The sequence below is a fragment of the Dipteris shenzhenensis genome, chromosome 27 (assembly GCF_047967505.1).
Source record: "Dipteris shenzhenensis isolate YYH24624 ecotype China chromosome 27, Dip_SZ_1.0, whole genome shotgun sequence".
In the NCBI taxonomy this organism is placed as follows: domain Eukaryota; kingdom Viridiplantae; phylum Streptophyta; class Polypodiopsida; order Gleicheniales; family Dipteridaceae; genus Dipteris; species Dipteris shenzhenensis.
In genome coordinates this window covers 32,728,689-32,742,164 of record NC_141622.1, presented here as the reverse complement: position 1 = coordinate 32,742,164, position 13,476 = coordinate 32,728,689, and the positions used below count along the sequence as shown (strand labels likewise).

Genomic DNA, 13,476 nt, shown 5'->3' with positions numbered 1-13,476 from the left:
GATGCTCAAATGAAGACATGACAAAGGCTCTCATTCATTCATCAAGTGTTGATGTGGCTTTCACATCAAGGTGGTGGAAGTACTCAGGTCCTAAATGTTAGAAACATGGTGAAGGGAGAGAGAGAGAGAGAGAAGGTTAGGGTGTGAGGAAATGATGCTCAAATGAAGACATGACAAAGGCTCTCATTCATTCATCAAGTAACAAGACAAGTGAAGTACAAGCCTTATATAGGCTACTCACTCACACACTATCACCTAGTGCATATGGGATAAATCCCATGATGACACTTGGCACTCACACAAGACTCACTCACATAGACTGGTACTATCACCTAGTACTACACACTAACACACTCTTTGACAATGATATCTCCAACACCCCCCTTCAGAGCAAAGAGGTGTGAGACCCAACACGCAAGAGTAGACCGATCCCCCCTTCACCGCAATACTGCAAAGAGCAAGTCCAACTATCCAACACCTCCCGTGTGATAGTGACTTCTCAGTCAGCTTGCGACCGGCAAGGGCAAACCATCACTTGTCATACCCCCTTACTCTGAACTGGGTGGTCGATACCATCAACCAAAGTAAAACACAATACAATCATTTTTTGGGGGACAACCCAGGGCAGAGGACCTCTTATTGACTCTTCAAACGCAGAGGACCTCTTATTGACTCTTCAAACATTCATTTTAGAGGGACTACTCAAGGTAGAGAACCTTTAACTCAAACATAGAAATATTTTCATTCATTTTATGCATAGCAAGGGCAGAGAACCCATGATCCCAAAGTAGGTACCGCACAAGAGTGTGCACATCCTCATGCGAAGAGGTGTGTCGGTGAAGAACCAGGCAAGGATGCCCTCGAATGATGTGCCGATGAAGTCCATAGGAGCAGCTACCAAGGGAGATCATGTCATGACTGCCAATGTGCCGATCGGAGAGTCACCGAATGCGAAGAAGAGCCTCGGAGGCTCCAAAATGTAAACCCTGATCAAAACACAGCAAGAGGGTGTCCGGAAAGGCAAACCCTAATAAAAAAGCAGCAAGATTACACCTCGAAATGACACAAGACAGCTCCAAAGTGAAAAGCAGCTCCCTGGGACAGCTTCGAATGCTTCAGAGCTCTTGTAGATAGGCGGTGGCTGTAAATGCTTTAAAACACAGCAGGGCCCAAAGTCCAAAGGTGGTTGTTGTAGGTGCTCCAGAGGCAAAGGCGGGTCTCGAAATCTGCAGAGCGGTTAAGCAAGGCACTCCAAAGTGCTGCATCAGGTCACCACAGTAAAAGTCGGCTGGTATATGTATGCTGGAGCATTGGAAATAGCTCCAAAGTGGCTTTGTTGAAGGCGGCTATGCAGCAACAGCATATTAAAAGTCGATTTTGGTGATGAAGAACTTCGAAACAGCCCTGAAAGGTCCACACGTGCAGGCGCAATGAGACGACGAGCAAGTAATAGGCTGCCAAGGGCGCCTAAAGCTCCAAAAACTCCCGAATGGAGGCGGCAATGAAGGTATGCTGTGGAGAGGCTCTAGTTGGATGCAAACAGCTAGAAAATGGAGGTAAAACATGGTGAAATGAAGCAGGGCTGAGGCGGCTGCAGGCTGCATTCAGGAAGAAGGGCTGAAGCAGAAATAAGGTTAGGGCAAAGGTGACGAATTAGGGTTAGGGCAAGGGTGACGTGGCAGCAGCTATGGAAGGTGGCTCTGATACCATGTTAGAAACATGGTGAAGGGAGAGAGAGAGAGAAGGTTAGCGTGTGAGGAAATGATGCACAAATGAAGACATGACAAAGGCTCTCATTCATTCATCAAGTGTAACAAGACAAGTGAAGTACAAGCCTTATATAGGCTACTCACTCACACATTAGCACCTAGTGCATATGGGATAAGTCCCATGATGATACGTGGCACTCACACAAGACTCACTCACATAGACTAGTACTATCACCTAGTACTACACACTAACACACTCTTTGACTATGATATCTCCAACACTAAAGCTCTACCCATATAGCCAATTGCCTTCTCATCCTTCTGCTCCCACATGGGAATTTTATCTGCATCATGAGAGCACTCCTTTGGCTTCTTCTCTGTACCAGCAACAATATGCCAAAGTCTCTTTTGCATGAAGAGTAAACATGTAGCCCGTTGCCAGGAAGCAAAGTTTTGACCATTGAAGGTCAATAGTGAAGGGCTGATAGATGAAAAGAGAGAGAGAGAGCAAGGTACAAAGAGTCGCATGAGTCTTAGCCTTCACGTCAACTGGGATAGATGAAAAAAGGAGTACAAGGTACTTGTACCAGACCTAGGACTAAGTGTCCTATGTGGCCTAAAAGGCACTAACACTACAAGTGCCTATATTTATGCCTACAAGGCACATACCATGGCCTATAGGGAATCATTAGAACCACCAAGAGATGGCCTACAAACCCCTCTCCATGGGATGGGCTGAAATACTCTGGAAACGTCTCAGAATACCTGGTATTTTGTGGTCATGGTGGCACATGTTCATCCAAAAGGATATAGCCACCTATGAATGTACAAGGGATGTCAAGTCATGTAACAAAGGGAACCAATTGTAAAGCCTGTTGGAAGACTTCAAACTTGGGACAAGGAAGTGCCTTTGTAAACATATCTACTATGTTTTCCTCTGTGGGAAGATAGGACAACTCTATGTCTCCTACTGACAACCACTCACGAACATAATGATAGTGAACTTCAATATGCTTGGTACGTGCATGAAACAATGGGTTACGCACAATGGCCAAAGCACTCTAGCTGTCAGTGTAGACAATAGTGGAGGATGTCTGGCGAATACCAAGATTTGTAAGTAACTGTCGAAGCCAAACACACTCTACTGTAGCGGTGAAAGCTGCCCTGTACTCAGCCTCACATCTAGATGTGGCAACTATTGGTTGCTTCTTGCTGAGCCAAGAGATACATGAATTGCCAAGCAAAAAACAATTGCTAGTATGTGACACTCTCCTGCCCAGTCACTATCCATGTAAGCATGCATGGTAAGTGAACCCTGATCACCGTAGAAGAGGGCTAAATCCTGAGTGCCTCTAAGATATCTGAAAACTCTCTTCACTGCCTGCCAATGCTGTGAACTGGGCATGTGCATGAATCTGCTGAGCTGAGATACTTCCAATAGCCTGCTGATAAAGAAGAAGAAGAAGAAGAAGAAGAAGAAGAATATATTATCGTCCTCTGAAGACCAAAACCGGCCTATGGGACCTGAGCAATACAATATCACAAGTACATGAAAGCTCCTCCCGAAGATGGGAGGGTGGAAAGAGAAACCACCTTCTAGGATTCAGGTGGATTCCTATGCTTGAAGAGCTTATACACAAATGTTCCTAAAGCTGAAGGTGACCCTTTATGCAGCAAATCAGCCAGTTTGTTATGTCCCTCAAGGAGGTGATTGAACTCTTCCCTAATGTGTGCATAGTGAGGGCATATCATTACCATGTGTTCTTCTGTTTCAACCATACCTTGATCACATAGTTGGCATATCCTACTCTCCCTTGGCATCTTTTTCCATCCCCCTGTTTCTATTTGCAGCTGGTGTGATCGGGTGCGAAGTGAGGCTAAAGCCCTCCGTTTATGCACTGCTATAGGTGTACATATGTACTTCTGCGTTGTTGTCTCCCTTCCTATATAAATTGACCAATATTCGGGGTTGATATATGTGCGATAGTACTCAAATTTATCTTTGTTTTCTGCTGTTTGCCATTTCCTGTGTAGTGCATTCAGCAGGTCATAATGAAAAGCCTCTTCATCAATCTCCTCTGAAGAGTAGTTTAAATACTCTTCTACTTCCCACTTCTTGAACCATTTTTTTAGGTCCTGTGTCCATCCGGATGTCAAAATCTTGCCCTTGTTTGTCTTTTGAAGCTTCTGACTTTCATTCCATGCTCTCTTTGGTAGCCTTTCATTATCCATGCACTTGACCTTTGTGATGTATCTGAGTACTCTCTTCAGAGCATGTAGCTCTATGGGTATACATCCTGTCTCTAGGAGTAACAAAGAGTATGGTGTAGTAGCCTTGATGCCCAGGTGCCTCCTAATGAAAGACTTTTGCATTTTCTCTATCTCATTCCACGTTGATGGAGATATACTCCCACCCCATACCTCTACTCCGTAGAGTACTGTCTGTATCACATATGCCCCAAAGATCATATTTCGTACTTGCCACCTTCTCGTATTGCTATTGTTGCACTCATTTTCAAATTGGAAGTATTTTGCCCATCCTGCATCAAGTCTCCGTTGCACACAGCTGTTCCATCTATTATTGGCAGGGATTTCAATACCCAAGTATTTGAATGAGTGCACTGTCTCAATGGGTTGTCCTTTATATAAGATTTGGAGGGGGCTGCTTGGCTGTATAGTCTTGACTATCATGAGTTTAGTTTTGTTGACATTAATAGCCATCCCACTCTCTGCACAAAATATGCTGAAGATATCCATCATTTTTTGCATCTTACTTTCACTATCAGTGAAAACAACCACATCATCTGCGTAAAGAAGCAACCAAATCATGAGACCTGCTAGATGAGGGCTGTATAACTCATCTTTACATGCTTCTTCATTCACCAACTCCTCAAGTCTATCAATGCATAGGCCGAACAAAGTGGGTGAGAGCGGACATCCTTGTTTTACCCCCATATTACTATAGAACTCTTGTGACATCCCATCCTTACATTTTAGTTGACATTTTACTTTCTCATAAAGTCTAAAGACAGCAAACCTTATTTCCTCGGGCACACCTATGCATTCCATTCTCTCCCATAGCACATCCCTAGGCACTGTATCAAATGCCTTCTTAAAGTCAATGAAACAACAGAAGAGTGGCTTCCCCTTGAGGCGGCTTTCCTCCATCAAAACTCGAAGAGTGACTAGGTGATCCACTGTACAGTGTTTTGGTCTGAAACCAGCTTGTCCCATTGCTCTTTTATTTTCTTTCTCTGCCCAAGCACTCAATTTTGCCTCTACTATTGTGCTATATAGTTTGGCTAGAGTGGAACATACCATAATTGTTCTGTAATTTGTTAATTGATTGCGGTCACCCCCTTTGTAGATTGGTTTGATCCAATTCTCTTGCCATTCTGTTGGGAAACCATTCATCAAAGCCTGATTTAGTGCCATTGCTATGTGCCTTTGCGTGTGCTCATTGGTCCACTTAATGAGTTCAGCCACTAGGTGTAGAGTGTCTGCTGCCTTTCCATTTACCATTTTCTTGAGGCCATCTTGTACATCTTTCAATGAGAAAAGACCCTGAGTATTACTGCTGAGAGGTATGCTCACCATGGGCCGAGCCTTGGGATGTGTGTAGAGCTGTTGAGCATATTCCAGCATCTGTGTTTCTGTAAAATCTCCCATAATGTCATTTGACCTTTGTTTAATTCCTTTCCATGCTCTTCTAGGATGCTTGATAAAATCAATTGCATCAGTCCATTCCTTGTTCACAATATGTGCACGTCTTTTTTTACGTGTAAGTGCATGGAGCTGTTTCTCAGCTGCTCTTTTCTCATCCCCCATTGGGATCCCCTTTAGTGCATTCCTAGCTGCCTTGCACTCAGCATCAAACCAAACATTGTATGGTAGCCCTTTCTTGCATTCTTTATTGCTCTTTTTGTACCCCAAAACTGACTTGGCTGTAGTGAGAATAGCATTTTTCAATTCTGTCCACCCAATTTTCTGTTTTCCCAGCAGACACGTCTCTAGAGTTTCAGCGTACTCCACCTTCTTTGCCTCATTTATATGATAGTTGCCTTCAACTGTTTTGCGCTCTTCTAAAGTTGCCTTGGCAAGTAATATATTAAGCTCCACATATAGTGGTGTGTGATCTGAATCAGGGGACTTTGAGCCAAGTGAGAAATTGTGAATGAGATGGCAAGCTTCCAAACCAATCAATGCATAGTCGATCACACTAGCCCCTCCACTGGCAGGGAAACAAGTAGGGGTATTTGATTTTGGGAAAAGGGCTGTGCCATTCACCACCAACATGTGCATTCCATTCATCAATTGCTCCAATGCCCTACCATGTGCATTCACTTCCTTATCCTTAGAGCATCTACACCAAATGGGGTCAATGTCTATCTCATGTTCCTTGATGTATTCTTGCTGAGTGGGATAGTGAAACTGTAGATCTCCTATCCGTGCATTGAAATCACCAATGAGCAAAACATTTCCTTTTTTGTTGAACATAGCTATATCCAAGCACAGGTCTCCAAGTGGCTGGGTTGGGTCAACCTCATGTCTTTGGTAGAAGGGAGATTCTCTATGAGGAATGTAGCACCATGCAATGTAAAGTGGTGAGTGCATTCCTTTTACCATGATCCATATGAAGCGTTTATGGATGTCATCTTTGGCTATGGAAATCATGTCTTGTATATGCTCCTTGTATATGCATGCTACCCCTCCTTGCCCTCGTAGGCCAACTTGCTTTTGCCAGATGGAGTGCACCACGTATCCATTAATTTTAGGAATTCTGCATATGTCCCTTTCCCAAGTCTCTGCGAGAAAAATAATGTCTGCATCATGCATAACTTCATTCAATCCAGCCCCTTTATGCCAAGGGAAACCTCTACAATTCCAAAACATGATCTTCAACTTCTTTTGGATTCCATAGGCCGCGTGTTCCTAGAGGGCCTGTTCAGCTCCTTGCTCTTTTTTTTTGATTCGGGCCTCATACATACGTCTCCTTTCTTCTTGCTGCTTGGGGGTGCGGTCTTCTGTCACGTAGAAAGATGTTCCCTTTAAGTAAATCTTGCTGCTGTCCAAAATGATTTCTCTCTTGCGCGGGTCAAGCATGGTGCAAACAATTGCTCGCTGACTCGAATTTTCATCTCTCTTTCTCCCTACTCTGTGTGCCCCAAAGACCACAACCTCTTGCATGGCAAAGTGCTCCACAAAAAAGTCCCCTACATCCTTCGCAAGTGAGAGGGGTGTTTCCTTTTCTTTTTCTACTAGACCTCGTATGACAATGTTCTGTGATCTTTTTTCTCTCTCTCTATACTCATCAACATCTATCTTATCTTCTGATTTTTCCCCCTTGTCTAGATGTGCATCTGGCGAGGCATGTCCATTTACTATATTTGCCCATGTCACTGAGGTGTTTGTCTGTGGCTTGCATTCTATTTGAGGCTGTGGTGCCGTATTTTCTTTCATCTTTTCCAAAGTCTGTTCCAGCTCACATAATTTTTCCTCTTGACTGATATTTTTTTCCTCCAAACTGTTTATGGAGCTCTCTTGCATGGCCACCTTTTGCTCCAAATCTTTATTTCTGTACTGTAAGTGTTGGCACTTCAAAGAGAGTGCATGTATCTCTTGCTGTTGGCGATCCAATGTGCTTTGCAGAGCTGTTAGAAACGCCCAAATTCCAGATTCATTAGGAAAATTGTCTATTGTAGCTCCTTGCACTGACATGAGCGGGGCTGCTAAAATGTTTCCTTGAACAGGAATAAAAGGGACTGCTTGTCCATCTAAAATGGTGGGGGGTGGCTCATCTCCGACTGTCATTTGCAGAGTACCTGTTTTAGTTGGTGTTAGAGAAAAAGAGTTTTTCATACTTGTACTTCCTGCAGAGCTCTTCGTCATTGGAGTGGAGGCTGCTGCCAAACCACTCCTGTTGACTCTTTTGTTGAGAGTGTTGGACGCCAGGATGAAGACTGGCGACGCGCGCGATAGAAAACAGGTGCACCTGATATCACAACAGCATGCTATGTGCTGGGGCGTAAAGGGATCCTGACGGCCAACCGCGTTGGAGTTTTACCCCCTTTCGGAGCTGATGGTGGCCTCAGATTTTTGATCTGAATTGAGCAACTACCTGGAACTTCTTTCGCGATCGCCGCGCGCGGCAAATAACAGGAGCCACCGGGTACACAGCAGGGCTAGAGATGGGGGACGCAGAAGGATCCTGACGGTCAACTGCGTTGAGGTTTTACCCCCCATTCGGAGCTGTTGGTGCAGTCCAAATCGCCATCAGAGAGAGAGAGAGAGAGAGAGAGAGAGAGAGAGAGAGAGAGAGAATTTAGGTTAATTATTAAAATCAAGAAAGAAAGAAAGTCTATTAAAAGTCTTAGGAAGAACAAAAAGGGTCTCCCATGGTGGGCTCCCATCATGAGCTGAGAATTTGAAGCCAGGGTCCACTGGAGTAGAGATTGTGGACAATCTTTTGGATCCATGAGCACAATGTAGTTCACAACTTGTGCATGTGGATTGTCCTTCATTCGTGCCTTCATACAAAGCTATTCAAACATCTCATGTAATGCATGTTTATGAGTGGTACCACCACCATGCCTTGTGTTGAAGTAGGTTATCTTGGCTTGATAATGGTGTCCTTGTGTTTCAAATGGATAGAGGTCCCCATGTATCTACAAATCATGGTGCATACACATAGAGAATATGCTTTAAACATGCATGAACATCCAACCAAATTTAAATGAAACAAGGAAACAAGATTGTGATGATGATAGGATTACCATGTAATGCATTATGTGAAACTTCCCTCATGATTTCATTATTAATTACATTAACTCTTTCAATGATATCTTCATACATCTTGTCAATTCAACCTTGGCAAAGACATTTTATCAATGTATCAAGATGTGAAGCCTTATAAAAATGCATTCACACAAAGCTTTCCAATATTCACAACCAAAGATATTGTGAGACAGAGGGTGGGGGGGAGGCTGGAGCAGAGGCAACGGGGGGGCTGAGGGCAGGGGAACCTAGCAGCTCATTGTGGCCAGGGACAGTTTATTAGTAGCTCTCACTAGATGTGTAATTCCATATACATGTAGTGAGCAATAATATCCTGTAATATAATGTGTATTGACCCCCCCTTAAGTACTTGCTGGACTATGGGAGTCTATGGGAGCTGTGGTGCGGTGATCGATACACTCAGCACCTTCTCTTTGTGTGGACATGTGACATTCTGCCTGTTGTCTGTGCATGCAACCAACTTTCATGTGCGTCACAAGTTTATCACCAAACCCTGAACAATATAGCTAACCAAGTTCTTGAACAGGGCTATTACCAATGCAGGCATGTAATTTTTTGTTCAAGTGTACTAGAAAGGTATATGCTATATCTCAAGGTTTGTTGGATTTTTCCAGGTATGCCTTTCTTTCTATGAAACAAGGAACAAGCAGACGGCATGGTTCAACAAAGTTGAACGCTTTTATTGGGAGCAGTGGTTCATTTCCCTTAACATATTCCCACCCAAACCTTCCATAAACAAGTCTCATCATGGACGTGCTTTGACAATGGACTCTGCTGGTACTGTTTGCTCTGCAGTTTATATCAGGAATTTAGATCTCTATATCAAATAAACAATTTGGCCCAGCTTGTTTTTTTGGGGTGGAAATTTGATATGTTGGAAGCATCTGCAGAGATTATGATGGAGGAGAGGGGCAAGCGGGATGCAGCACTTCAGACAGCCCTACGAGAAGTGCTTTTCCAGATTTTGCAGTTGGTCAATGAGAAGAAAGATCACATTCCTCCTGTTTTGAACTCTCACATAGTCTCCTTTCCATATGAAATCAGCATTCCAAGGTTTGTAACAGTAAGCAAATCTAATTGGATCTTTGATTGGCTCCCAATAAAACGTCCGTGCTCCTCTTTTTTATCTGCTACTTATCCTGGGTGTATAGAAGGAACAATATAGTTTTGGTTTTTCAATTAATCTTTCCTAGCAAAGAAATTTGGTATGTTGAATTTTTGTTTGAAATTGATAAGTACAGTGGGTAGAGAGACCTTCACTTTTCCACATGAGACCCTTATTTTCCATCTGTGCGCAGTCTTAAAAAAATGAAAAGAAAAAGAAAGTGACAGCACTTGCCTAAAATGGGCTAGTAAGCGACTGTGTGTGCTGCGTGCCAGGGAAATTGGACGGCACTGTCCGGTGATCTAGACGTAGTCTCTGTGCAAAGTTCGTAAGAGAAAAGCCTGCAAGTAGTCTAAGGATTACGAATCGACATGATGAGTGTAGTCAGAGTCAATTTGATGTTGCAAGCTGTATCAGTTTGCATAGAGGAGACCAAAGATTAGATAGACCAGCTTCGTCAACGAAATCTGAAGGCAAGTAGTAACGTATCAACACCACTGATGGAGAGTAAGTGCAAACAGAAGCGACCAAATTGCAAACAACAATGTTAGCCTCCTCTGACAACCCTTGTGTGGTGCACACTTCTTGTAAATCTCTCATACAAAGCCATAACTGCCAATATAGCATTGTGTGTAATACCCAAGGCTTGGAATATGCGATGAGACCAGCCTGTGTGGTTTTAGATCGAAGGCCTTTCAAAAGTCCTCAAAGTAGTACCTTCAGAAGTCTTCAAAGTAGGATACTTTCTATTTCCAGCGTTGGGCCTGCTCAATAAGGGATTATAGGCCACATATGTGATCCAGTGTAGCCTCCCAGTGGTGGTTGCTCTCAGTACGTCCGCTGATGTGTATCTCAAGAAATGACCCATAGAGGTTGGCTATCCAATGACTAAGCATGGTAGTCCAGTAGCTACTTGTACCCCTTGCCTTATGGCTATGATTGTGTTTGTAGTCTAGGAGGTTAGAACTTACCCAGCAAACTCAATGGGATAAGAAGTCAAGAAGAAGTAAGCTTCTGTTAATTTTGAATGTCATTTGAAAGCATAATATAACATTAACCGGTAGAATTGGAAGGGATGGTTTACTTTTGTTCGTCTGTTACAGTCATAGAATTGGAAAGCTTGTGCTCTTTTGTTTGGTGTGGCATTTTTGAAAGTCAAAAGATGACATTTGCCCTTACCTTTGCAGCTTCTCTGATTCGTCATTTGGAATGGACATGTTCCAACGAATGCTACGGACTGGCCCTCCGAGCATGTTGAAATAGTTTATGTTGAAAGTGCAGTTAACATGAACATACTCAATAGGTTGTGTCCTCTTTCTATTGCAATATTGTGTCCAGACTCCTGAATATGTGTGGGATGCAATAAATGCCGCATCTGTGAGTTGGAAACGGTGTGCATGCTTGAGATAAAATGTTCAGCTGATTTGTTGTTCTCTCTTATGAGAGGTGAGCTCATTTGTACAATGACCCTTCCGGTGGAGTGTCTGCATGGATAACAACAGGGAAGACAGCATACAACCATTTCTTTTCAAATTTGTACATATTACTAAGCGATTGATTATAGAAAACTGTGCCTCCTTTTGATATATCCTTTCAGGTTGAGCAGAAGCAACACCACATGAGCCTCTCCATCAGATGTAAGACATTGAATCTTATGATTGGCGCACATATTATCAGTGGAAATGTGACCAGGAGAAAAAGAAATATTGTGCTTCCTTGACACAGTCCTCGTAAATAAATTTATTCCCATGATTTGAAACCGTCGTTTTTTGGATGTTGGAAACTATTTTCATCCACTACAGAGCCCTCTTTTCCATTTTGTGTTTCCTTGGGATACTTCTGTTAGTCCTCTTACTCGTGTGAGCCTTTAAATACATTCCTAATGTCTGACACGTCATTGTGCCTCTCTTTTTCTCTTGCCCTTGTTTTCCTCAACCTGCCATGTTTGACTCGCAAAAAATGCACTTGCTTGAGCTGTGTAACAGTAAGCATGCAACACTAATCAATGCATTGTCCATGTCTACATTCACAGCCTACTGGGAAGACTCAATGGCTTGGGAGGCTCTCATGAAGCCATGTATGTGCCTTGAAACCATTCATTTCATTTGTTTATTCAGTGGTGTAGGTTTGGATATTTTTTGGTTTTATTTTATTATTGCCTGCCTTTTGTGTCACATCATAGTACATAAATGGCTGCCTACATAAGAATTTGGGCTCTCATGAAGCCACTTTTTTGGTTCTAAAACATATTTTGTTCAGTCCATATTGTTGATTTGGAGCTTTCTTGTGTTTTGTGTGCTATACAAGGCATATAAACGATCCCCCAAAGTGTGTTGAGCAAGATTCTAAGGCATTGGTTTGGGGAAGAGCTTAGTGTGTTACAAAAGCTCTGCACTATCAATTAATTGGCTGCATACGCAAGACTATTTTTTATTATATTGCTATAAGAAGATTTGAAGCAATGCAAGTTGAATATTACTACAAAGGATTTGAGGCTATGCAAGGTCAATGTGAATGGAGTATTCTCTAATTGCTAGTTGGAATTAGTGGGCAAACCAAGCTCATCATATAGCAGCATATACAACCCTTGGTGTTCCAAAAAAAAGTGTTGACATCAGAAAATTAAAGAATCACGGCTACTGATGGTTCACTTCGACAACCAAGCAATGAACAAGCATTGGGAAGCATGCCCCACTCAAGTAGTATACATCCCATGGCATTTTTCTTTTGTTGAGTTACATAAGCATCATGTGTAAGGCTAATCATTGAAGTCAATGAAGCTTTTTTGTTCATCATATGAGTTGCAATCAAGAACCTTGTATGATGGTGGTTCGATGTCAAAACTATGGGCTTGCCATTTGATCCTAAACTTGCGAACAACATATGGTTGACAAGACACTACTGTCTTGGCTTTATTGAGGTTAGTGCACTTATATCAACTAATGTTTGGATATTATTATTAACATGCATTTCATTAATTTTGGACTTTTTGTTTTGTTTTGAACAGATCCCAAATTAAAAGTTAAGATTCTCATAGTATCATTCCCAAATCAAAAGTTAACTTTTTGGAACTATTATTTTCAAATAAAAAGTTTATTTACTTGCACTACCATTTTGCACTAATAATGCAAAAACTAAGATTGCTTGCTTAGTCTATATTTCAAATTTCTTATTTTTAATAAATTAATATTTTTTATATTATAATAATTTTAATATAAAAATAAATAAAATACTCTTCTCCCTTATACAAAATCTTTTATTTAAAATAAATAACAAACAAAAAGCAAAAAAAAATCCTTATTTTTTCTATTTTCTCATGTCTTTTTTTCTTTTTTCTTTTTGTTTTCTTGTTTTTCTTTTCTCTCGACGATAGGGAAGAGCCTCTTTCATTAAATTGCAATGTAAAGAACAAGGGCACTCGTAATGTAGACACAACTTTTAAAACATATAAATAGATAAGAAAAGGAAAAACTCTTATGGATTTTAAAGAATAGTAAGAGCTATGCTTGTAAATATATATTAATATATGTTTACAAGAAAGAAAATGCTCAATGAGTCTGATGCTTAAGGCGATGGTTACTACCCACAGCCTTTCCAATGATTGATTTTTGCCATTACAACAATTGAATTTTGACTGATGGTTGAGGCAACGGGTACTATCTATAACTTGGATCATGACTGAGTTCCAATTGTAGCAATGGTTGAAGTATAAATGGGCAATCTTGACATTTGCCCGTTGCAAGATTTGATTTAGTCATTAGATTATTTGCCCCATGTCTCACTGCCCGTCGCACTTAGGTGCCATTTGCATTAACTCTCATCTGACCACCTCCGTCCCTCGTCATCACTTCAATGTGGTTAAAAGAC

At 41.8% G+C, this 13,476-nt stretch overlaps 1 protein-coding gene across 4 annotated transcripts in view; it reads left to right on the top strand.

Moving 5' to 3' along the window:
- Positions 1–11,354, top strand: part of LOC147884181 (meiotically up-regulated protein) — a 65,435-nt gene extending 54,081 nt beyond the window's left edge. For all 4 annotated transcript variants that reach the window (XM_087398497.1, XM_087398495.1, XM_087398496.1 and 1 more), the window contains exons 6-8: positions 9,119–9,281; positions 9,395–9,557; positions 10,797–11,354. In XM_087398497.1, coding sequence (XP_087254623.1) covers positions 9,119–9,281; positions 9,395–9,557; positions 10,797–10,872 — 402 coding nt within the window. In that variant the 3' untranslated portion in view covers positions 10,873–11,354. The remainder of the gene's footprint in view (positions 1–9,118; positions 9,282–9,394; positions 9,558–10,796) is intronic.
- The last annotated feature ends 2,122 nt before the right edge of the window (positions 11,355–13,476 follow it).